At 43.9% G+C, this 24,532-nt stretch overlaps 1 protein-coding gene across 1 annotated transcript in view; it reads right to left on the reverse strand.

Moving 5' to 3' along the window:
- Positions 1–23,142, reverse strand: part of MATN3 (matrilin 3) — a 29,793-nt gene extending 6,651 nt beyond the window's left edge. The window contains exons 1-4 of the mRNA XM_056563096.1: positions 22,872–23,142; positions 12,109–12,678; positions 7,089–7,211; positions 294–416 (exon numbers count right to left, since the gene is read on the reverse strand). Coding sequence (XP_056419071.1) covers positions 294–416; positions 7,089–7,211; positions 12,109–12,678; positions 22,872–23,112 — 1,057 coding nt within the window. The 5' untranslated portion in view covers positions 23,113–23,142. The remainder of the gene's footprint in view (positions 1–293; positions 417–7,088; positions 7,212–12,108; positions 12,679–22,871) is intronic.
- Between the last annotated feature and the right edge of the window lie 1,390 nt (positions 23,143–24,532).

The raw sequence follows: 24,532 nt of genomic DNA on the forward strand, positions 1-24,532 counted from the left end.
AGAGATGTCAGCAGAGAGCACTGTTGAAAGACAGAAAATAACAACTCAACTTCAGCAGCAGGTAATTATTTGAAGGATTAAGATTTTTTAATAAAAGTAATTTACAAATCTGTTTAACTTTCTGGAGCCAGTTTATATATAAAAAAAAAATATATATATATATATATATATATATATATATATATATATATATATATATATAGTTTTTTCCTGGAATACCCCTTTAATATCTATTGTGACTACATTTGCCCACTCAAGAATAAAAACAATACATTAAAGAGCTGGATTCTTACGTGAACAGGTCTTCTTGTCTGGGTTGAGAGAATAACCATCGCGACACTTGCATTTATAAGACATACCGGACGCCACACAGATATGTTCACAGTTGTGTCTTCCTAGTGCACATACATCTATACCTGTCACAAAGAGACAAAATTCCTAGTTTAATCACATCATCTCCATAGAGACTGCTGTACAGACATATTTGTGCAAACAAACAACGGCTATGAATCTCCACTTTTCAACATCATGTCATTTTAGCACCATTCTGTGCTGATTTAGTTTCTGCTATATCTTTATTACGTCTGCAGTTCCATTTTTCTACTACAAAGCTCAAAATCAGCTGAATAAACATAGAGTTCCATGATAAAATTATAAAAGTGGAGTCGCAAAATGACCCTTGGATGGCGCTGCTGGTTCCAATGATGATGAAAAAAACTGTAGCCAGAGATGTATATAGTAAAAAACACTGGACAGTTTATTTAAGAACATAAAAACAATAAAACAGGATTACGCGTTTCGGGGGAGTCTCCCCCTTCATCAGATCAGTGACACACTGATCTGATGAAGGGGGAGACTCCCTCGAAATGCCTAATCCTGTTTTATAGTTTTTTTTTTTTTGTTCTTAAATAAACTGTACAGTGTTTTGTACTATCTACATCTCTGGATACAGTTTTTTTTATCATCATCATTGGAACCAGCAGCGCCATCCAAGGGTCATTTTGCTACTCCACTTTTGGTTTCCTCCCTGGCAAAAGGTTCTACCTCTCCTGCAACCTGAGGCTCAGCAGCGGTTCCTGTCTTCCTCTCTAATCCCATTTGTGGGTTGATATGCAAGTTTTGATTTGCCATAAGGTGAGCAGCTATTACCTAGGGGACCTATAGGCCGCGCTACGTCTCCATTCCTCACTTACACTATCGTAATGGTATCACACGAGGCGCAAAACTACAACTCCCAGAATGCCCGGACAGCCGGCTGTCCGGGCATTCTGGGAGTTGTAGTTTTGCAACAGCTGGAGGCACCCTGGTTGGGAAACACTGCCTTAGATCCTGCAGTCTAAAAGTATGCCTGTCAATGTAACACTATATATAGTGAACGACTAGGCACTAAAAACTCTGATTCAAGAGATTTTATTTTTCGCAACCCTTATTAACCCCTTAAGGACGGAGCCCATTTTCACCTCTAGGACGAAGCCCTTTTTTGCAAATCTGACCACTGTCACTTTAAACATTAATAACTCTGGAATGCTTTTAGTTATCATTCTGATTCTGAGATTGTTTTTTCGTGACATATTTTACTTTAAAATAGTGGTAAATTTTTGTGGTAACTTGCATCCTTTCTTGGTGAAAAATCCCAAAATTTGATGAAAAAATTAAAAATTTTGCATTTTTCTAACTTTGAAGCTCTCTGCTTGTAAGGAAAATGGATATTCCCAAAAAATTTTTTTTTGGGGATTCTCATATACAATATGTCTACTTTATGATTGCATAATAAAATTGACGAGTTTTTACTTTTGGAAGACACCAGAGGGCTTCAAAGTTCAGCAGCAATTTTCCAATTTTTCACAAAATTTTCAAACTCGCTATTTTTCCGGGACCAGTTCAGGTTTGAAGTGGATTTGAAGGGTCTTCATATTAGAAATACCCCATAAATGACCCCATTATAAAAACTGCACCCCCCAAAGTATTCAAAATGACATTCAGTAAATGTTTTAACCCTTTAGGTGTTTCACAGGAAAAGCAGCAAAGTGAAGGAGAAAATTCAAAATCTTCATTTTTTACACTCGCATGTTCTTGTAGACCCAATTTTTGAATTTTTGCAAGGGGTAAAAGGAGAAAATGTATGCTTATATTTGTAGCCCAATTTCTCTCGAATAAGCACATACCTCATATGTCTATGTAAAGTGTTCTTCGGGCGCAGTAGAGGGCTCAGAAGCGAAGGAGCGACAAGGGGATTTTAGAGAGTACGTTTTTCTGAAATGGTTTTTGGGGGCATGTCGCATTTAGGAAGCCCCTATGGTGCCAGAACAGCAAAAAAAAAAAAAACATGGCATACCATTTTGGAAACTAGACCCCTTGAGGAACATAACAAGAAATAAGGCGTTTCACGACTTTTGCATATGTAAAAAAAAAATAATAATAATTTTCACTAAAATGTTGGTTTTCCCCCAAATTTCGCATTTTTTAAATGGTTAATAGCAGAAAAGACCCCCCAAAATTTGTAACCCCATCTCTTCTGAGTATGAAGGTACCCCATAAGTGGACCTGAAGTGCACTGCGGGCGAACTACAATGCTCAGAAGGGAAGGCGTCATATTAGGCTTTTTGAGAGCAAATTTTGCTCGGGGGGCATGTCGCATTTAGGAAGCCCCTATGGTGCCAGAACAGCAAAATAACCCCCACATGGCATACCATTTTGGAAACTAGACCCCTCACAGAATGTAATGAGGGGTACAGTGAGCATTTACCCCCCACTGGTGTCTGACAGATCTTTGGAACAGTGGGCTGTGCAACATTTTTCATTTTCACGGACCACTGTTCCAAAGATCCGTCAGACACCTGTAGGGTGTAAATTCTCACTGCACCCCTTATTACATTCCGTGAAGGGTGTAGTTTCCAAAATGGGGTCACATGTGGGTGTGTTTTTTTTTTTGCGTTTGTCAGAACCGCTGTAACAATCAGCCACCTCTGTGCAAATCACCTCAAATGTGCATGGTGCACTCTCCCTTCTGGGCCTTGTTGTGCGCCCCCAGAGCACTTTGCGCCCACATATGGGGTATCTCCGTACTCGGGAGAAATTGCGTTACAAATTTTGGGGGGCGTTATTCCCTTTTACCTCTTGTGAAAATGAAAAGTATAGGGCAACACCAGCATGTTAGTGTAAAATTTTTATTTTTTTACACTAACATGCTGGTGTAGACCCCAACTGTTCCTTTTCATAAGGGGTAAAAGGAGAAAAAGCCCCCCAAAATTTGTTAGGCAATTTCTCTCGAGTACGGCGATACCCCATATGTGACCCTAAACTGTTGCCTTGAAATACGACAGGGCTCCAAAGTGAGAGCTCCATGCGCATTTGAGGCCTAAATTAGGGAATTGCATAGGGGTGGACATAGGGGTATTCTATGCCAGTGATTCCCAAACAGGGTGCCTCCAGCTGTTGCTAAACTTCCAGCATGCTTGGACAGTCAATTGCTGTCCAGAAATGCTGGGAGTTTTTGTTTTGCAACAGCTGGAGGCTCCATCTTAGAAACACTGCCATACAATACGTTTTTCATTTTTATTGGAGAAGGGGGGTGGGGGGTGGGGGGGGGTTCAGTGTACGTGTGTATATGTAGTGTTTTACTCTTTATTTTATGTTAGTGTAGTGTAGTGTTTTTAGGTTACATTCACACTGGCGGCAGATTACACTGAGTCTCCCGCTAGGAGTTTGAGCTGCGGCGGAAAATTTGTAATCTGCCGCCAGTGTGAATGTAGCCTGTACATTCACACGGGAGGGGGGTCAAAACTACAACTCCCAGCATGCACTGACAGACCATGCATGCTGGGAGTTGTAGTTTTGCAACAGCTGGAGGCACACTGGCTGGAAAACCTTGAGTTAGGTTCTATGACCTAACTCTGTATTTTCCAACCAGTGTGCCTCCAGCTGTTGCAAAACTGCAACTCCCAGCATGTACTGATTGCGGAAGGGCATGCTGGGAGATGTAGTTATGCAATGGCTGGAGGCACGCAAGTACAACTCCCAGCATGCCAAGACAGCCTTATGCTGTTCCTGAATGCTGAGAGTTGTAGTTTTGCAAGATTTAGAGGGGTTCAAGTTGTAAATCACTGTCCAGTGGTCTCAAAACTGTGGCCCTCCAGATGTTGCAAAACTACAACTCGCAGCATGCCCAGACAGCAAACTGCTGTCTGGGCATGCTGAGAGTTGTAGTTTTGCAACATCTGGAGGGCTACAGTTTGAGACCACTTAGTGATCTACAACCTGAACCCCTCTAAATATTGCAAAACTACAAGTCCCATCATGCCCACACAGCAAACAGTTGTCTGGGCATGCTGGGAGTTGTAGTTTTGCAACATCTGGAGGGCCAAGGTTTAGAGACCACTGTAAACTGTGGCCCTCCGGATGTTGCTAGGCAACAACTCACCTGGCAGGACCCGGAAGCCGCCGCCGCCGCACGTGGGGGATCCCCGCATGGAGGATCGCGCTCCGGGATCCGGGTAGGGACCTCCGGCGCCGACCTTCCCTGGACGGTTCCCCCGTTTTGCCCGGACACCGATAGGTGGGCAAAGTGGGGGAACCGAACTTTAACCCCCCCTCCCCCGGTCTGCTATCGGTCGGTCCCTCGGCCGACCAATAGCAGGGATAGGAGGGGTGGCACCCCTGCCACCAAACTCCTATCCCTTTAGGGGGACCGAGGATGTCTCGGACACCTACGATCCCTCTTATTTTCCGGGTCACCAGTGACCCGTATGACCCGGAATCGCGCAGATCGCAGGTCTGAATTGACCTGCGATTTGAGCGCATTGCGGTCATGGGGAGGTCTCAGGACCCCCCTCGGCGATGTTCCGGGATGCCTGCTGTTAGATAACAGCAGTCATCCCGGCCCGATCACCGCTACTGGTGACGCGGCGCTCCCGGAACCCCGCGACGTACATGTACGTCGCCACGCGCCAAGTGACACTTTGCGGCGCCGTACATGTACGTCGCTCGTCGTGAAGGGGTTAACACGTCCAATAGGACCATCATCAGATATTAGGATTGCTGCGGAGGCTGAGATTGGTTGAGATGGTGGCCAAATGCCAAGGTATGTGTGGAAGGATGTGCGACCTATAGTCGCTGATGATATGCTTTATGATACTATAGGTTGCACCCCCCTCCACAAATACCTTGGCATTTGGCCGCTTTCCCATCCAATATCAGAGATGTACAAGTCTCAGCAGGTATGGTCCACTAAGCCAAACCACTGACTGAGGCAGGACTCTTTTTTTATTAACTGTATAACCCCTTTAAGCTTTTAAGCTCCCTCTAGTAGTGGCTGCTGGCAGCCAGAGTTTCATGTTTGAAAGTGTAATTTATAAACTTGTATTGTTATGTTACATTAATCCTTCAGAGTGTTGACAAGGTCATTTTAGTGTTCATTGCTGCTTTTGAGCCCCTTAGAGTTTCCATCCTTGTTGCATAGCTATTTCTCATTCTCTACATTTAAAGGGGTACTCCGCTGGAAAACTGTTTTTTTTATTTTATTTTATTTTTTTAAATCAACTGGTGCCAGAAAGTTAAACAGATTTTTAAATGACTTCTATAAAAAAAAGAAAAAATCTTAATCCTTCTAGTACTTATAAGCTTCTGTATGAATAGAGGAAGTTCTTTTCTTTTTGAATTTCCTTTCTGTCTGACCATAGTGCTCTCTGCTGACACCTCTGTCCATTTTAGAAAATCCCCTTAGCAAACCTCTCCTGCTCTGGACAGTTCCTGACATGGACAGAGGTGTCAGCAGAGAGCACTGTGGTCAGACAGAAAGGAAATTCAAAAAGAAAAGGACTTCCTGTGGAGCATACAGAAGTATATAAGTACTAGAAGGATTAAGATTTTTTTTAATAGAAGTTATTTACAAATCTGTTTAAAAAAGTTGATTTACATTTTTTTTTCCAGTGGAGTACCCCTTTAAGGGAGCAGGACTAGGGCTGATCTGTTTTACATTGGCATATATACATAGACTAACTTTCTCTTACTTCTCCAATCAAATCACATACTCCAATCTAATATGCGACAATAAAGTTCTGTAGAAAAATCACTGGACTGGAGTGATGATTTACCCAGGACACTACTATACATAGTGGTAGAAGGTGTTATTGATAAACTTGGTTTGCAAGGTGCTATGTGGGCAGAAAGGAAATAAACCACAGCATCAGGATCAATGTAAGGAAAGGGTTACACTAAGCACTGAGCTGCTACTGTTGCTGCTGCTGAGAAGCTAAAGTGAGTAAGAATGGGAAGATTATTCTGCAGCATTGAGGACATACAACAGGGGGTTCACTGCTAATCACACAACGGACAGCTGCCCTGAGTCTATGGGTGGTGAGAGAGGATAAGGAAGCCTTAAATTTCCATTTAGGCATCTTCAGCAGGCAGACTGGCTTGCAGGTACACAGCCCAGGCTTTCTCCTTCTCTCTCTCTTGCACATAGCACATGCTAAGCCTGTCCCACATTTTCTGTAATTTGTCCTGATCTAACTGTTACTAAAGACAGATTTAATTTGACAACAAGCAATGGACAACCAGATAGCAGAGAAGTGTGACACCTAGTGGCCAGGCTGTAGAGCATTTTTTTTTCTGGGATGAGGAGTCATTTTTTGTTAATGCAGTGGTTTCCAAATATGTTGTGAATTACTTTAGCTATCAAAGTTGTTTGAAATGACAACGCCCATTAATGTAAACAGAATTTAGACCACAACAATTATATTATTATAAAAATAATGAGCAAAATGGTGTACAAGGGTAGATCTTTATTTTAGGGTAATTAGTAGGCCAATGTGAAGCATATTATCCATAGTTTTGTTTGTTACAGGCCTTGTTATAGCAATAGCAATGGTTCAGACCCTAACAAGAATAGAAATAAGTAATGAGCAGAGAAATGTAAAGACAGGACATCTGTGCCAATGAAGCCTCAACTATTTATACTGTCACCTACTGAATCACATACTGATGGGAAGGACTAGAAAATACAATTAAAATTACATTTTGGAAAAAAAATATTCCCTTTGTACAACATCGAACGAATCCCATTCACAAGACTGAATCATCATGCTTACGTGAGCAGGTCTTCTTGTCTGGGTTCAGTATGTATCCATCTCGACACTTGCACTGATAGGAAGTAGCGGTGGCTGTACAGATGTGTTCACAGTCGTGTCTACCCACAGCACAGAAGTCAACTCCTAGAAACAGAACATAAGGAACACTCCTACATAACTGTAAAATAATGGAAATAAAATGCTCTCTACACGAATACAGGATTTTTCACCTATTTGCCACGACTTATGTAATTCCTCCGTTGGACCATCCAACAAAGAGTATCCTTTCAGTACCTTATCAGTTAGTGACAAACTATTGGAATATTCTGTGTATATTTTCTTATGAATCATTAAACAATTTAAGTAAATTTGCTTTAGTTCAGTGTGTTATGTTTTGGGTAACCTGACCATGATTCATGTCAATGTCATAGGCAACCCAATAGGTTGATTTTTATGGCCATGTTCAGAAATGTGCTATTCCTACAACAAAAATCCTCAGTAAGGAATCAGGACAATATTCTTATTTTCATTGAAAAAAATTTAAATATTGTCTAAAAGCATCTCAAATATAGCTGATGGGGGGGGGGGGGGGGTGTCAGAGTAATCAATGTAGTAGTAGAATGTAGTTGTTATTCCAGAGTGACACTCTTTTTGCATCTACCAGGGCCATAGGGACTTTAAAGTGGGTACCCCACTGCTAGGCATCTTATCACCTATCCAAAGGATAAGATGTCTGATCGCGGGGGTCCTGCTGCTGGGGCCCCCCACGATCTCCCGCAGCATCTGGCATTCTAAACAAATGCTGGGTTCCTGCAGCAGTGGCCGTTATGTCATGGCCACGCCCCCTCCATTCATGTCCATGGGAGGGGGCGTGTCGTCAGACACGCCCCCTCCTATGGACATGAATGGAGGGGACGTGGTGTGACATCATGAAGGGGGGTCGCCGTGACGTCAAGATCACTGCCTCCGCCTCCGAGCGTTCTGAACAAAATGTTAAGTCTATTGGTGTGGGACACATGTGTCAGGTGAGACATACACACACAACCATAAACTAAATATGTGGTGTGAACTGAACCTAACTTATCCTGTTTCATATACCCTGTTATGGCATATAAATGCTATAAAGAGGTTCTCCCACTGGATATGATAGGTGACATTATTAAATATATCTGAGAATTAGACTGACCTATCCACTCTCTGTACTATATACACTGCCCAAAAAAATTAAGGGAACACTAAGATAACACATCCTAGATCTGAATTAATGAATTAATCGTATGAAATACTTTTGTCTTTACATAGTTGAATGTGCTGACAACAAAATCACACAAAAATTATCAATGAAAATCAAAGTTATCAACCCATGGAGGTCTGGATATGGAGTCACACTCAAAATCAAAGTGGAAAACCACACTACAGGCTGATCCAACTTTTATGTAATGTCCTTAAAACAAGTCAAAATGAGGCTCAGTAGTGTGTGTGTGGCCTCCATGTGCCCGTATGACCTCCCTACAATGCCTGGGAATGCTCCTGATGAGGTGGTGGATGTCTCCTGAGGGATGTCCATCCAGACCTGGACTAAAGCATCCGCCAACTCCTGGACAGTCTGTGGTGCAACGTGGCGTTGGTGGATGGAGCGAGACATGATGTCCCAAATGTTCTCAATCGGATTCAGGTCTGGGGAATGGGCAGGCCAGTACATAGCATCAATGCCTTCCTCTTGCAGGAACTGCTGACACACTCCAGCCACATGAGGTCTAGCATTGTCTTGCATTAGGAGGAATCCAGGGCCAACCGCACCAGCACATGGTCTCACAAGGGGTCTGAGGATCTCATCTCGGTATCTAATGGCAATCAGGCTAACTCTGGCAAGAACATGGAGGGCTGTGCGGCCCCCCAAAGAAATGCCACCCCAAACCATTACTGACCCTCTGCCAAACCGGTAATGCTGGAGGATGTTGAAGGCAGCAGAACATTGTCCATGGCGTCTCCAGACTCTGTCACGTCTGTCACATGTGCTCAGTGTAAACCTGCTTTCATCTGTGAATAGCACAGGGCACCAGTGGTGAATTTGCCAATCTTGGTGTTCTCTGGCAAATGCCAAACATCCTGCACAGTGTTGGACTGTAAGCACAACCCCTACCTGTGGACGTCGGGCCCTCATACCACCCTCATGGAGTCTGTTTCTGACCGTTTGAGTGGACACATGCATATTTGTAGCCTGCTGGTGGTCATTTTGCAGGGCTCTAGCAGTGCTCCTCCTGCTCCTCCTTGCACAAAGGCAGAGGTAGCAGTCCTGCTGCTGGGTTGTTGCCCTCCTACAGCCTCCTCCACGTCTCATGATGTACTGGCCTATCTCCTGGTAGCGCCTCCATGCTCTGGACACTACGCTGAGGGACACAACAAACCTTCTTGCAACAGCTCGCACTGATGTGCCATCCTGGATGAGCTGCACTACCTGAGCCACTTGTGTGGGTTGTAGACTCCTTCTCATGCTACCACTAAAGTGAAAGCACCGCCAGCATTCAAAAGTAACCAAAACAACAGCCAGGAAGCATAGGAACTGAGAAGTGGTCTGTGGTCACCACCTGCAGAACCACTCCTTTATTGGAGGTGTCTTGCTAGTTGCCTATAATTTCCACCTGTTGTCTGTTCCATTTGCACAACAGCATGTGAAATTGATTGTCAATCAGTGTTTCTTCCTGAGTGGACAGTGTGATTTCACAGAAGTGTCATTGACTTAGAGTTACATTGAGTTCCCTTTATTTTTTTGAGCAGTGTATTATTTCTCTAAAACAACATATATTTACCAGAAGGCTTGTATGTTGACAGCTACATCTTGTACAATGTCTTAGGCCGACCATGTGCCAGAGTCATCACTACTTTAAATATCTTGAGGGACATATGGCAGGCTTCTGTTTCTTAGATAACAGGTTCATCAAGGACTGTCTGTATATCTAGCCTGGTCAATGTGCTAATGGACAGTAGTTTAAAGGGGTACTCCGGTGCTTAGACATCTGATCCCCTATCCAAAGGATAAGAGATAAGATGCCTGATCGCGGGAGTCCCACCGCTGGGGACCCCCGGGATCATGCACGCGGCACCCCATTTGTAATCAGTCCCCGGAGCGTGTTAGCTCCAGGACTGATTACCGGCGACTACAGGGCGGGCGGCGTGTGACGTGACGCCCCCGCCCCCGTGTGATGTCACGCTCTGCCCCTCAATGCAAGCCAACGGGAGGGGGTGTGATAGCTGTCTGAACTGACAAACCTGACCACATTTATCCATAGCTATGCTGAAGGGGATGAAGTATGTAAGTGACGTACAGTATCTACAAAGGGGGATATCTCCGGACCCTGTGCTAGCTGTCAGCTTTTTAAAAGGAGTACTCCAGGAATGAAACCTATCCCTTATCCTAAAGTATAAGGTAATCATTTTTTGGATTTATTATTTGTCACTTTTACATCATCATAGTAACATAATTAAAAGAAATATCATAATATACGCTTTAGAAGGCAATAGTCCTAATATCCTAAGGATAGGGGATGAGTGTCAGCTGGGACCCCCGCAATCTCCCGCACAGCTCCTTGGATCTCTTCCTGAATGGAGCGCGTCGACCACTGCACAAAGGTCGACACACACCCTCCATGCAGCTCTATGGGAGAGCCGGAGATTTCTGAGTACAAGGCTTCTGCTCTCCCACAGAAATGCATTGAGGAGGCGTTTCGGGCATCACTTCGTGCGATGGTCAACACGCCCCATTGAAGAGGAGACTTGGGGCTCAGTACAGGAGAACACGAGAGGTCCCATCGGTCGGAACCCCACGATCTGATTCTTATCCCCTATGCTTAGGATAGTGTATGAGTTTTATTATCCCAGAGATCTCCTTTAACAAACATCTATTCCTCATAAGACTCATGATTTTGTCATTTTAAATAATATCTAAGTTGCAAGGGGCACCATCAAAAAATTCACCCTAAGCGAATTCACTTAGCGTACTCTCTAGAGCCACCTAGTGAAGAGTTGCTACCCTGTAAGTCAATGACCCATAAAAGAGCATTAAAACATGACTAGGGATTAGCAGCCAAACCAGAATCTGCTTCAAAAACAAGAGTGAGGGTGGGTTCACACCACAATTTCACTGTATGGCAGCCGGACAGTGAAATCGTGGTGTGAACCCACCCTTATAGATGTGTACTTGGTCTTTTCACAGTTCTTGCACCTTATCAGTACAAAGCAAGACACCAGCTGGGCCCTGGCATAGACGCCTTTGACGTAGGTCTGAGAGGGTAGTGTTTCTCTTAGTGGGAACCACCAACTGGTAGAGGGATTTCTGCACAGGGCACCAACCACCTAAGGTTTTCCCTGTTCCTACTAATATGTGTGATATTTAACTTTAGTGTGATGGTATTTATTTTCTGGATTGGTTGTTATTTGTCATTTATTTTATGTCATCATAGTAACATCATTAAAGGGGTAATCCGTTGGAATTTTTTAAAAAAATGTTTAAATCAACTGGCGCCAGAAAGTTAAACAGATTTGTAAATGACTTCTATTAAAAAATCTTTACCCTCCCAATACTTTTTAGCAGCTGTATGCTACAGAGGAAATTCTTTTCTTTTTGAATTTCTTGTTCTCTACGGACACCTGATGCCCATATCAGGAACAGTCCAGAGCAGGAGAAAATTCCCATAGCAAAACTTTGCTGCTCTGGACAGTTCCTGACACAGACAGAGGTGTCAGCAGAGAGCACTGTGGACATGACAAAAAAGAAATTCAAAAAGAAAAGAATTTCCTCTGTAGCATACAGCTGCTAAAAAGTACTGGAAGGGTAAAGATTCTTTTTAATATAAGTCATTTACAAATCTGTTTAACTTTCTGAAGCCAGTTGATTTAAAAAAAATGTTTTCCACTGGAGTACCCCTTTAAAAAAAATATAATATTTACTACACGCTTTAGAAGGCAATAGTCTTTTTTTGTACAATTTTATGAACCACGCATTTTAGTCTGAGTTTGGGGTAGGAATGGCGAGATGACTTACCACAAAGAGTTTCCTTAAATTTTGAGGTGAGCTTTTCGATGACTCCATAAGTTTCCACATAAAAGACATGATCTTCTAAGGGCTCGCTGGCCATCAGCTTAAGGGACTGAATATCTGCCCTATCTACTCCCACCGCATAGATCTCTATACCAGAGGCGCGTGCCCGGGCAGCCACATCTTGTACCCTGTCTTGGGGTCTTCCATCTGTCACAATGATGGCTACTTTAGGAATCTTGAATGACACATGGCGAGCTCCTGATTCCTCAGTGAATGCTTCTTCTAGGGCTGTCTGTATGGCTAGTCCAGTCATGGTACCAGTGGACAGTGGACTGATCAAGGAGATGGCCTTCTTCATTCCAGCTTTATTAAAGTAGGTTTTCAGGAAGAATTCTGTCTTCACTGTGCTGGCATAGTTCACCACGGCTACACGAGTTGCACGTTCACCAGTATCAAGTGTGTCAATCATATCTGAAAGGAAGATCTTGACTTTTTCAAACTCCTGAGGACGGACACTGCGGGAGCTGTCAATGATAAAGACCAGATCCATGGGACGACTCTTACAGGCAGTGTCTGGAAACATAGGAGCCCACATAGACATGTTAGATTCAGCTTTATTTACATTGGGGCAATTTATCAATTAAAACTACACCAGACAAACTAACACCGTGCCAGAATTATGAAAATTGGCTCAAATATTTTTCACCAAAATTGGTGAAAGATTTTAATAAATCTGGTGTAGTATATGATTTTTCTTTGCACACACTTTTCTAGATACCTTCTTGATAATTTTGCTTAGAAAATCGCCCCCATTGTAGTTTGTACATTACATTTAGCACTGAAAATATGAATAAACTGCATTGAAGGGGCGATCCAAGCATTTAACATTGATGATACATCCCCAAAATAGGCCACTGATGTCTGATTGGCTGAGCCGTGGCTCGGGCCCATACCAATAAACGTCCAGAAGCAGTTGGCTCTGTTGATTGTTTAGTGGTGGAGCCAGGTTACTGCACTTCCATTTATTCATATACACTGCTCTGCAGTAACCCAGCATGACCACTACAGAATGAGTGGCGCCAACTGCTTCTGGCTGTTTATTGTGTATGTACTGGAGCTATGGTTTGATTTTTTTTTGTAAATTATAAGTATGTATAACTTCTGGCACCAGTTGATTATGTGGTGGCCACGGGTGAGGTCCGCAGCCACCGCTACGCTGGGGTTAGCTACTTGGTTCTTGAGGGTATTAACCCAGGGTCGGATGGTATTAACCCTTAATGTCACGTGACCCCACTGTAGTCTTGGTATCTCCCGGGGTACTACAGGTTTGGGGAACTCCATCTCCCCACAGGCTAGCAAGGAGAGAATTGACTCAACACTAGGTTGCAGTTTAACGGAGGCTTTACTAACTTGAAGATAGGTGGTACAATCTCCACAGCTCTCAACCAAAGTCTCCCAAAGGGTTAACGGACAGTCTCTAGAGGACCACACAGCTTGCAGTGCCTGGACTTGATATCGCATATATGCTTGGCTCTTACGGCCGGACTAGGAGTTTTAGCTCTGCGCTATATTAGGCTTGAGATTAAAGTCACTTACTGAAGTGTCGGTAGATTTGTGGCTTCTCGCCGGAAGATAATGAATTGTCCTTTAGGAATTCTCTGATCAAGGCTGAAGTAAAGGCTGGATATTTCTCCACTCTGTACTCTGACTGAAATGAGTTGATGATTCTTCACTCTGAACTCAACTTCTCTCCTGAACTCCTGCACTCCACTTCTGAACACATGACCTCCAGAACTACTGACCCCCTGAACTCTCCAGAACTGCTGACCCCTGAACTGAACTACACAGGAAATGCCACCCCTTATGAGGGAAGGCTAAACTAAAGCCCATTGGCCAGGCAGCTGTGGATCATAGAGTTGTCTGTCTCTCCTTTGGGAATAACAATAAAGTTACATACAAGTAATAACATAATACCTTACACAGAAGTTTAGTCTAGCCCTCAGTCCTCCACTCTCACATACCCTGACTAGGCATGAGGTTGCTAGGTAACATACTTAAAGCTACAGATACCTAATAACTGATTATTAAGTTATAACAGTGCAAATACACATTAGAAATGGTTGAGTCCCTGCAGGGGAGCCCCCAGGACACTGGAGGTCTCAATCTGACAGGGCCTACAAGACCTTGACACAATGTACCTGTACTGGGACACCACAATTAAAAATCATAATAATAATTCTCAGGGGCAAACTTTTGCCCAGGGGGCAGGCTCTTCACATTAGGTTCAAAGAGCTCTCTGAATTCTCTCAGCTATGATTGACAGCTTCCTCAGCCCCTCCTTTCAGCTATGATTGACAGCTTCCTCAGCCCTCCTCTCAGCTATGATTGACCGCTTCCTCAGCCCCTCCTTTCAGCTATGATTGACAGCTTCCTCAGCCCCTCCTTTCAGCTATGATTGACAGCTTCCTCAGCCCCTCCTCTCAGCTATGATTGACAGCTTCCTCAGCCCCTCCTCTCAGCTATGATTGACAGCTTCCTCAGCCCTCCTCTCAGCGATGATTGACAGCTTCCTCAGCCCTCCTCTCAGCGATGATTGACAGCTTCCTCAGCCCCTCCTTTCAGCTATGATTGACAGCTTCCTCAGCCCCTCCTTTCAGCTATGATTGACAGCTTCCTCAGCCCCTCCTCTCAGCTATGATTGACAGCTTCCTCAGCCCCTCCTCTCAGCTATGATTGACAGCTTCCTCAGCCCCTCCTTTCAGCTATGATTGACAGCTTCCTCAGCCCTCCTCTCAGCTATGATTGACAGCTTCCTCAGCCCCTCCTTTCAGCTATGATTGACAGCTTCCTCAGCCCCTCCTCTCAGCTATGATTGACAGCTTCCTCAGCCCCTCCTCTCAGCTATGATTGACAGCTTCCTCAGCCCCTCCTCTCAGCTATGATTGACAGCTTCCTCAGCCCCTCCTTTCAGCTATGATTGACAGCTTCCTCAGCCCCTCCTTTCAGCTATGATTGACAGCTTCCTCAGCCCCTCCTTTCAGCTATGATTGACAGCTTCCTCAGCCCCTCCTCTCAACTATGATTGACAGCTTCCTCAGCCCCTCCTCTCAGCTATGATTGACAGCTTCCTCAGCCCCTCCTCTCAGCTATGATTGACAGCTTCCTCAGCCCCTCCTCTCAGCTATGATTGACAGCTTTAGAGGCCTCCTCATTAGCTCCTCCCTGTCCTCTGTATCGCCGTATGGCACAGAACAGCTGACAGATTCCCATTAAAGATCTCTGTTTGCTGTCAGTAGCTCAAAACATTTTTGACACTTGGTTCCCAAGTTGGCTTGAAATTTTTATGTAAAGTATCTAGTAAACTGGAAAAAGAATTCAGAGACCTCAGTGGAGGAGGACCTTGTCTGTTAAAAATAAAACCCATTTCCTTTAAATAAATTGATTAACCCTGCCTGTTCTGGACTATTAGATCAGCCTTTTCACTGTTAAAGGGGCACTCAAGAGGAAAAATGTTTTTCAAATTAACTGGTGCCAGAAAATTATACAGATTACTTCTATCTAAAAATCTTAAGCCTTCCAGTACTTATCAGCTGCTGTATGTTCCAGAGGAAGTTGTGTAGTTCTTTCCAGTCTGACCACAGTGTTCTCTGCTGCCACCTCTCCGCTGTCCGTGTCAGGAACTGTCCAGAGCAGGAAAAGTTTACAATGGGAATTTGCTCCTGCTCTGGACAGTTCCTGGAACAGAGGTGGCAGCAGAGAGCGCTGTGAACAGACTGGAAAGAACTACACAACTTCCTCTGGAACATACAGCCGCTGATAAGTTAAGATTTTTAAATAGAAGTAATTTACATATCTGTAAAACTTTCTGCCACCAGTTTATTTGAATATTTTTTTTCCCTCTTGGGTACCCATTTAAATCATGAAAAATGTAATAGCATCATTATATTTGAACTTCTCAATCATAATGTAATGTCAGGTCATTGAGATTTGTTTGGCCTTTATTTTACATATTGTTGAATGTTTTATCCTCAAGAAATGAAAGATGAAAAGGCTCAGTACTGTATCCCGTAACCACTTAGATCAGCTCCAAAACCCGCACTTGTATAATAAAATGCCATATATCATAACGTAACAAAGAACCTCAGTATTAGATCATTTTATGCTCAGTAGGCTTAAATGGGCACTGTCAGATGAAAAAACTTTTGATTTCCTGTTAATGATTAAAATTCAAGACCTTTTGTAATATCCTTCTTTAAAAATGTTGGAATATTCAATAAAAAAAAAAATGACAACTGAAAATCCCACCACTAGGGGGTCTCCATGCCTACTGGGACACCAACAAGTCCTGCGGCAGCATCACATATGTCCATGAGTCATGGACAAGAGAGGACTCATGGACGAGGCTGCATGAGCAAAACTACAACCCCCAGCATGTCCTCCCTGTCAGGGCATTCTGGGTAGTTGTAGTTTTGCTAAGGCTAGGGGAGATGTGAGGGAAGAGTCTGGCTGCGGGGAGGAAGCTGAGGCATGAACAGTGAGGCTACGCCCCCTCCCTTTGAGAGGATTTCAAACCAAGTGAGCTACAGAAAAGAGGCATTTTTATTTTTACAAAAAAATGTGCTAGAGACATATACATTTTGGGGGAGATTTATCAAAACCTGTCCAGAGGAAAATTTGCTGAGTTGCCCATAGCAACCAATCAGATCAGTTCTTTCATTTTTCACAGGCATTTTCAAAAATGAAAGAAGTGATTGGTTGCTATGGGCAACTCAGTAACTTTTCCTCTGGACAGGTTTTGATAAATTTCCCCATATATGTACATGATCAGGATTTGGTACCACGTAATATATATATATATATATACATATATATATATATATATATATATATATATATATATATTTAGCGGAATCTCACAGCCAAGACTTTCCTTCACTCTGACCAAAGACTGTATTTTGATGGTGTAGTCCAGTGGTCTCCAAACTGTGGCCCTCCAGATGTTGCCAAACTACAACTCCCAGCATGCCCGGACAGCCGTTGGCTGTCCGGGCATGCTGGGAGTTGTAGTTTTGCAACATCTGGAGGGCCACAGGTTGAAGATCACTGTTCTAGTCCTTTATCTGACTAACCAAGGCACTGTGGCATGGAATACAGAGAAAATGCCCTACAGCCCCTTTAGCTAAAAACGTGTTCTTGTCCAATTTTCTGGATTGACCTAAAACCACAGATTTAAGTAAATAAAATCACACAGAACTATTAAAGCTGAATGAATAGAGGCGTCATTTGATATGGTTGGTAGATCACTGCGCCTCGTACGTGGCTGGAAGGCATAACGGTGAAGCTGGCAGCCGGCGCTTCCACATACGGTGGACATTGGAAGGACCTCTGGGAGCTGCCTTATCCACATGGTGCTCCTCACCGCTCCGCCATCAATCAGCGCTGTTCGCCTCTTGAACTCTATGTAAACATTTGCTGTATGAAGGAAACTTGTCTATCCCCGAGTTGTACTGTCTACGTTTGCTCAGGCATTAAACACGTTCTAGGTTTAACAAGCAGACTATACTAACCTTAAAGGGGTATCCCAGGCAAAACCTTTTTTTTATATATATCAACTGGCTCCGGAAAATTAAACAGATTTGTAAATTACTTCTATTAAAAAATCTTAATCCTTCCAATAGTTATTAGCTTCTGAAGTTTTCTGTCTAACTGCTCAATGATGATGTCACGTCACGGGAGCTGTGCATGATGGGAGAATATCCCTTGCATGATGGGAGAATATCCCCATAGGAACTGCACAGCTCCCGGGACGTGAGTCATCAGAGAGCAGTTAGACAGAAAACAACAACTCAACTTCAGAAGCTAATAACTATTGGAAGGATTAAGATTTTTTAATAGAAGTAATTTACAAATCTGTTTAACTTTCCGGAGCCAGTTGATATATATTAAAAAAAGTTTTGGCCTGTAATACCCCTTTAAGACTAATGTATATGGCAATTATATAATAGCCTGTGTGAAGCCCCCGTCAGCCATGAGCCACGAGATTATTACTTACTGATAAAATGTGAACTGTTACAATGTTTAATAAAGGGGTACTCCTATGCTAGACATCTTATCCCCTATCCAAAGGACGGGGGATAAGGTGCCTGATCGCAGGGGTCTGGCCGCTGGGACCCCCCGCGAACTCCGTGCAGACACTCAGCGTTCTGAACATTATGTTTGGGCGGCCATGGTCGAGACGTCATGCCAGGCCCCTTGTGAGGTCACGTCACGCCCCCCTCCATTCATGTCTATGTATATAGTGACCATGATGCTTTGTGTAATGTGATTGTCCCCCAGCGACCAATCACAGCTCAGATAAGGAGTTCTGGTAAAGTTAAAGCTGAGCTGTGATTGGTTGCTGTGGGAAAATCACTCCGCTTTTACTCGCACATAGTTTGATAAATCTGGTCCATTGTCTATAGAGTGTTTATACTGTTGTGGCCTACACGTGAGGAGTGATTCGCTGTCAATCAGTATTCAATGAAGAGTTGTCACGCCCCCTCCCATATACATGAATGGAGGGGGCGTGGCGTGACATCATGATCTTGGCCGGCCAAACCCACTCTGGAGGTCATAGCAATTGGCAGGATTAAAGGGGTTATCCACAAGTACTATCCACTGTACTATGATTTTAGTACGTACCTGGCAGACAGTAATGGACATGCTTAGGAAGGATCTGCACTTGTCTTGAGGCTAAATGGCTATTTTGTGACATTACCATAATACTGTGGCTAGCTTTTTGTGAACTGGTATTTCTTGTCTGAGTTTTCTTCTTTTGCCTACAAATCCCATAATTCCATTTTCCTCCCTCCCACACATCAGCCACCCCACCCATTGGAACATAAATGAGCTGCATCCATTCAAAAGACCTGTGGTTTTCAATCAGGGTGCCAACAGCTGTTGCATTAGTTGCAGATTAATCTCTCTCCCACCAAGCAGTCGCTCCACCCATTGAAGCAGACAGGCTCCCTGTCATCAGCTGACTAGTTAGTCAGGTCTCGGCCGCATTGCAACCTGGGAAAAATCAGTCATTTTGTATGCTGTTAAAAATAAATATTAGGGTGAAAATCACAGAAGATTTGTGAGAAAACCGTCACACACAGGTACAGACACTATTTTATGGACTATACTAACTTTACAGCCCCTGTAGCATAGTCAAATGAAAAAAATTCCTGGAATAGCCCTTTAATTAGATGTAATTTTTCCAGTGGTGGCGCTGTAGTGGGATTGTATACCTGTTGCCGGTTTATACCAAAGATTACAGCTGGTTGATGGGGTCTAAGCAGCAGAATACCCTGTAATCAGTTTAATATCAAAGAATCCTTCTAAGAAAAAGCAGACGACCAGGGGTCAAATCTGACCAGGGTAATATTGTGCAGAATCAATTCTACCTACTTTCCAAAAACACACGGGTAGGTTGTTGGTGTCCTATAAATTTGTTCCTTCTGTGTATAAGAAACGGAAAACTATATTGCATGTCCCATAAAAGCGCAATGTGAATACATCTCAGTTATCACAACCCGCTGACTTTACCGCCCCAAACCAACCAACCATAGACCAGCTTTCTTTTTACCAGAGCAGTTTACAAAATTAAATCTGCGCTGTTTTGCCGTTAGACAGTTTTTAGTCTCACATAGCATACAGCACTGCAAATATTGTCATTATAAATAACAGAAAGACGCCGTATGAAGCAATATCCAGGGCAACTATGGGGGAAAATATATCAAATGGAATGCATCGGAAAAATTGCGTGCTCAGTGTTTTTATTTTGCAAATTGACTTGCTCCAAATTCATCACATTTTCTATGTTGTCTACGCTGGTTTCATTCTTTTTCTGGTTGAGCGCTTCCAGGGGGCTTGGTTAGCAGGCGCACTGGTTGGTCTATTGAATTTATCCCTTGTGCGATAAAGATTTCTGCACAGTGACCAACTGGCGCAAGAATGTATTCAGGCTTTTCACCATTTTTTTTGCACTGTCCATAAATTTGCGCACATGACAGGCAGACTCTGAAGTGTTGTGCGCAACATAATACCACACATTTCTCCCCTATGTTTTCATACCTATCATCATACTTGCCAACTTTTGAATAGGCATATTGGGGAAATTCTGAACAGGGGAACTAAAACCCTTCCACAAAACTTTTTCCCTCCACATGCTCCTCCCATTTATATAGGGAATGCCCCTAACCTACAGGATTTGTATCACAAATAGACCACACCCCCTCTCCGATCAGAATCCCCTGCAAACACAACGAACAAACCTGACTCTGTTCCTGCGCTCCTCTTCACTCCTGTGTGTTCAGACAATGCCCCTCATCAGGACGTCTGGAGCAACACAGGGAGTGAAGAGAAGTGAAGGAACCAGGAGAGGTGAGTATGACTGAAAGACTCCAGGGCAGACACAAGATGTGCTGAGATTTTCCTGGAGTCCAGGAGTTGTGCCCTTTATGCTTGAGGCATTGTCTAAACTCCCAGAATCCGGTTTTGAGAAGGAAGGGGAAGGGTTATATATGTGTATTTTTTTTTTTTTTTCAAAATGTCTGTCTATAAAACATTGTTTCACAACCAGTGTGCCTCCAGCAGTTGGAAGCACACTGGTTGGTAAATACTGATCTAAGAAGAGGTATAAGTAGGGGTAGAGCTCTCTGCATTTCACCCATTCCATGGATAATCTCCATGTAAACAATGTGATCCTTAAGGATCATGATCTACTCATGAAGGTGAATTAGTATAAAGATCCCCATATACAGTGTCTGGGAGGCTCCCGACTCTCCACTGACATGATGTTGGAGAAGAGAACATCAATTTCAATGACTTATCCTTTTGTTCTCTTTGGAGGTAAAATGTTGGCAGAAGAATCCGGCACAGAAAATGCCATACATTTCTGATTGGGGTCCTCCAGTGGTGGGATCCCACCTATTTAGGCATTGGAGGTCCTTTAATGGTGGGATCCCACCTATCTAGGCATTGGAGGTCCTTCAGTGGTGGGGATCCCACCTATCTAGGCATTGGAGGTCCTTCAGTGGTGGGATCCCACCTATTTAGGGGCTGGTTGTCCTTCAGTGGTGGGATCCCACCTATCTAGGCATTGGAGGTCCTTCAGTGGTGGGATCCCACCTATCTAGGCATTGGAGGTCCTTCAGTGGTGGGATCCCACCTATCTCGGCATTGGAGGTCCTTCAGTGGTGGGATCCCACCTATCTAGGCATTGGAGGTCCTTCAGTGGTTGGGATCCCACCTATCTCGGCATTGGAGGTCCTTCAGTGGTTGGGATCCCACCTATCTAGGCATTGGAGGTCCTTCAGTGGTTGGGATCCCACCTATCTAGGCATTGGAGGTCCTTCAGTGGTTGGAATCCCACCTATCTAGGCATTGGAGGTCCTTCAGTGGTGGGGATCCCACCTATCTAGGCATTGGAGGTCCTTCAGTGGTGGGATCCCACCTATCTAGGCATTGGAGGTCCTTCAGTGGTGGGATCCCACCTATCTAGGGACTTGCGGTCCTTCAGTGATGGGATCCCACCTATCTAGGCATTGGAGGTCCTTCAGTCCTGGGATCCCACCTATTTAGGGACTTGCGGTCCTTCAGTGATGGGATCCCAGCTATCTAGGCATTGGAGGTCCTTCAGTGGTGGGATCCCACTTATCTAGGAAGTAGAAGTCCCTTGTCCCCCATATAATGGGATCATCCTACAGTCACAGAGTGGAGGAGTAGGTACAGCACTCCTGTGTTTATGCCATAAATATCTCTTAAGTCCCATTAAGTAGATTTATAGAACTCCTACTAAATATGAATATTTTTCCTCCAGAATTCTTCATGTACTACATCTTTACAGACTAATTTGTCTTCAGTAAATCTTAGTTCTATCTTAATGTTTTATTTTGTTGGTCACATACAGAATAGTTTGGGGCTTTTTTATTGGTTTTAAGATTTGTATCATAATCTCATTATGGGTGAGGGCAAAGATCACTAAATGGGGACGTTTTACATATACAATGTTTTTTCAAAGAAATCATCTTCAAACAGTAAATGTAATTAAAATACACAATTAACAAATATTCAAATCTAAAATCTAACAATCGGGCTGTTCGGGACCACCGCGGTGAAATCGCGGCATCCCGAACAGCTTACAGGACACCGGGAGGGACCTTACCTGCCTCCTCGGTGTCTGCTCCGTGCAGGGATCCCCTACATGGCCGGCGCTCTCCTTCGCCGTCATCACGTCGTCGCGCACGCCGTCCCGTCATCCAATAGGAGCGGCGTGCGTAGCGACATGATGGCGGTGACAGAGAGCGAGGACACCAGGCAGCAGAGACGTTCCGGAGCGACGGGGACACCCCGGGGACGCGGCTACAGCGACGGAGGGCGACATCCAGGGCAGCGGTGACGGGTCCGGAGCGGCGGGGACACGTGAGTATTACCTCCTATACCAGTGGTCTTCAACCTGCGGACCTCCAGATGTTGCAAAACTGGGAGTTGTAGTTGTATGCTGGGAGTTGTAGTTTTGCAACATCTGAAGGTCCACAGGTTGAAGATCACTGTCCTATACTTTACATTGTATTTGGTTCAGAATCTTTATTTTCTAGATTTTTATCCTATAAAATTAGGTGCGTCTTATATGCCGGAGCGTCTTATAAGACGAAAATCACAGTACTTGAGTAAAACAAAGCTAATTCTGATCAGTAAATCTGCAGATAACCATTAATGGGAGTCAGGGGTGCACCTACCTGTTGGCTGGTTCACTTGAAGGGTCCTGGTCTCAGGTTTAGGGCGCACATTTGCAGTGTGCGGAGGGCTGGCTAATATTCCAGGTCTGGGCACTGGTAAGACCGCGCTGCCGTGTACCATTGGAGGGAAGATGTAGCTGTTATGAATGGGGTATCCGTACATCCTGTAATGGGTCCCATGAACACCCACCAGCAGAAAGCCAAATGTGTACAGAAAAACCCTGCTTAATAAGGGATCCATGCTGAGGGACACTCCGAAGCACAGGGTCTGTGCCTGCAGACTGCTACAATAAGATAGTGTCTGCAGAGATGTCTGCCAGGTGTCTTGTAACCCAGCACTGACCAAGGGAAATCCCACCCACCCAAAAAGCCCACCCTTCACCTCTCTACCCTGCCACCTTGTTCTGGCAGACTGACCTCCTTATACGCAGGTTTCTACACTCATCAGATGGACAGGTTTTATCTTCTGATTTACATAAGGCTGGGTTCACACCACGTTTTCGCAATACAGTTTTTTTTTAATCAGGTTTTTGATTTAAAAAAAACGGATTCCTCAAAACCTGACTAAACTGTATCAAAACGTGTGTACAAAGTTTGATCTGTATACGGTTGAAAAATGATGTCCTAAGAAATGGAAAGTCGTCCAGCTCACCACCGCCGCCGCCTCAGTGCACGGACTCGTGCGGACACCACGAGGACGGATAAATGGAAAATAGAAGAATGTCCAGCACAAAAGCACGATGCAAGATGATAATTTATTGTAGATTCACACAGCAAATAGTAACACGGATCATGGAGTAAGGTGACGCGTTTCAGCAACCTTAGTCGCCTTAGTCATACCAAGATGAAAATGATGTCCGGTTGCATCGTTTTTTTTTTAAGAAAAAAAATGTATACGTTTTGAACTTTTCACTCCATTATGAATAAAGTTTCACTTGTTTGATTGACATTCCAAGAAGAAAAAAACGTATGGTTAAAACTGGATGGAACTGTACACACATACAGGTCTGTATGGTTCCCATTGACTCCCATGTTTTAAAAAAACTTATACGGTTTTCTGTCCAGAAAAAAAAAAGTTAAAAACCGTGTGGTTTGAAAAACGGAGACAACCGTATACAATATGGTGCATATGGTTTTGAATGGAAAGTCTATGGCCACGGTTTTTGATCCAAAAACTGTATAGAAAAATCGTGGTGTGAACCCACCCTTAAAGAGGTTTTCCAAACACGTTACTTATATGTCAACTATAAATATAGTAGAGTTAAATTAACCCACCTCCTTATGCAAAGGTGTGGTGTCTCTCTAAAGTCCTATGCAAGTCTATGGGACTCCCAGTACAACTCCTGCTCACCTTACTCTTGGGCTGCAGAGATTGCCCAGGACTTTTAAACATCCTGCCGACTGTCCGACAGACGTGCTGAGAATAGCGAGGGACCGGATGTGACGACATGATGTGAGGTCGAGATATGAGGTCAGGATATAAGGATGTGAAAGGAGACGGGATAAAAGGCTTGGATATGAGGACAAGAGCATCATTGTTGCTTTTCCTCTCTCACAAAGTTTAACCCCTTCCCGCCCTAGGACGTATGTGTATGTCCCAGTTGCTCGCTAGTTAGCGCAACTGGATGTATGCATACGTCCTGGCGATTTCCTGTTCAGCT

The sequence above is a fragment of the Hyla sarda genome, chromosome 3 (genome assembly GCF_029499605.1).
Source record: "Hyla sarda isolate aHylSar1 chromosome 3, aHylSar1.hap1, whole genome shotgun sequence".
NCBI classification, from domain to species: domain Eukaryota; kingdom Metazoa; phylum Chordata; class Amphibia; order Anura; family Hylidae; genus Hyla; species Hyla sarda.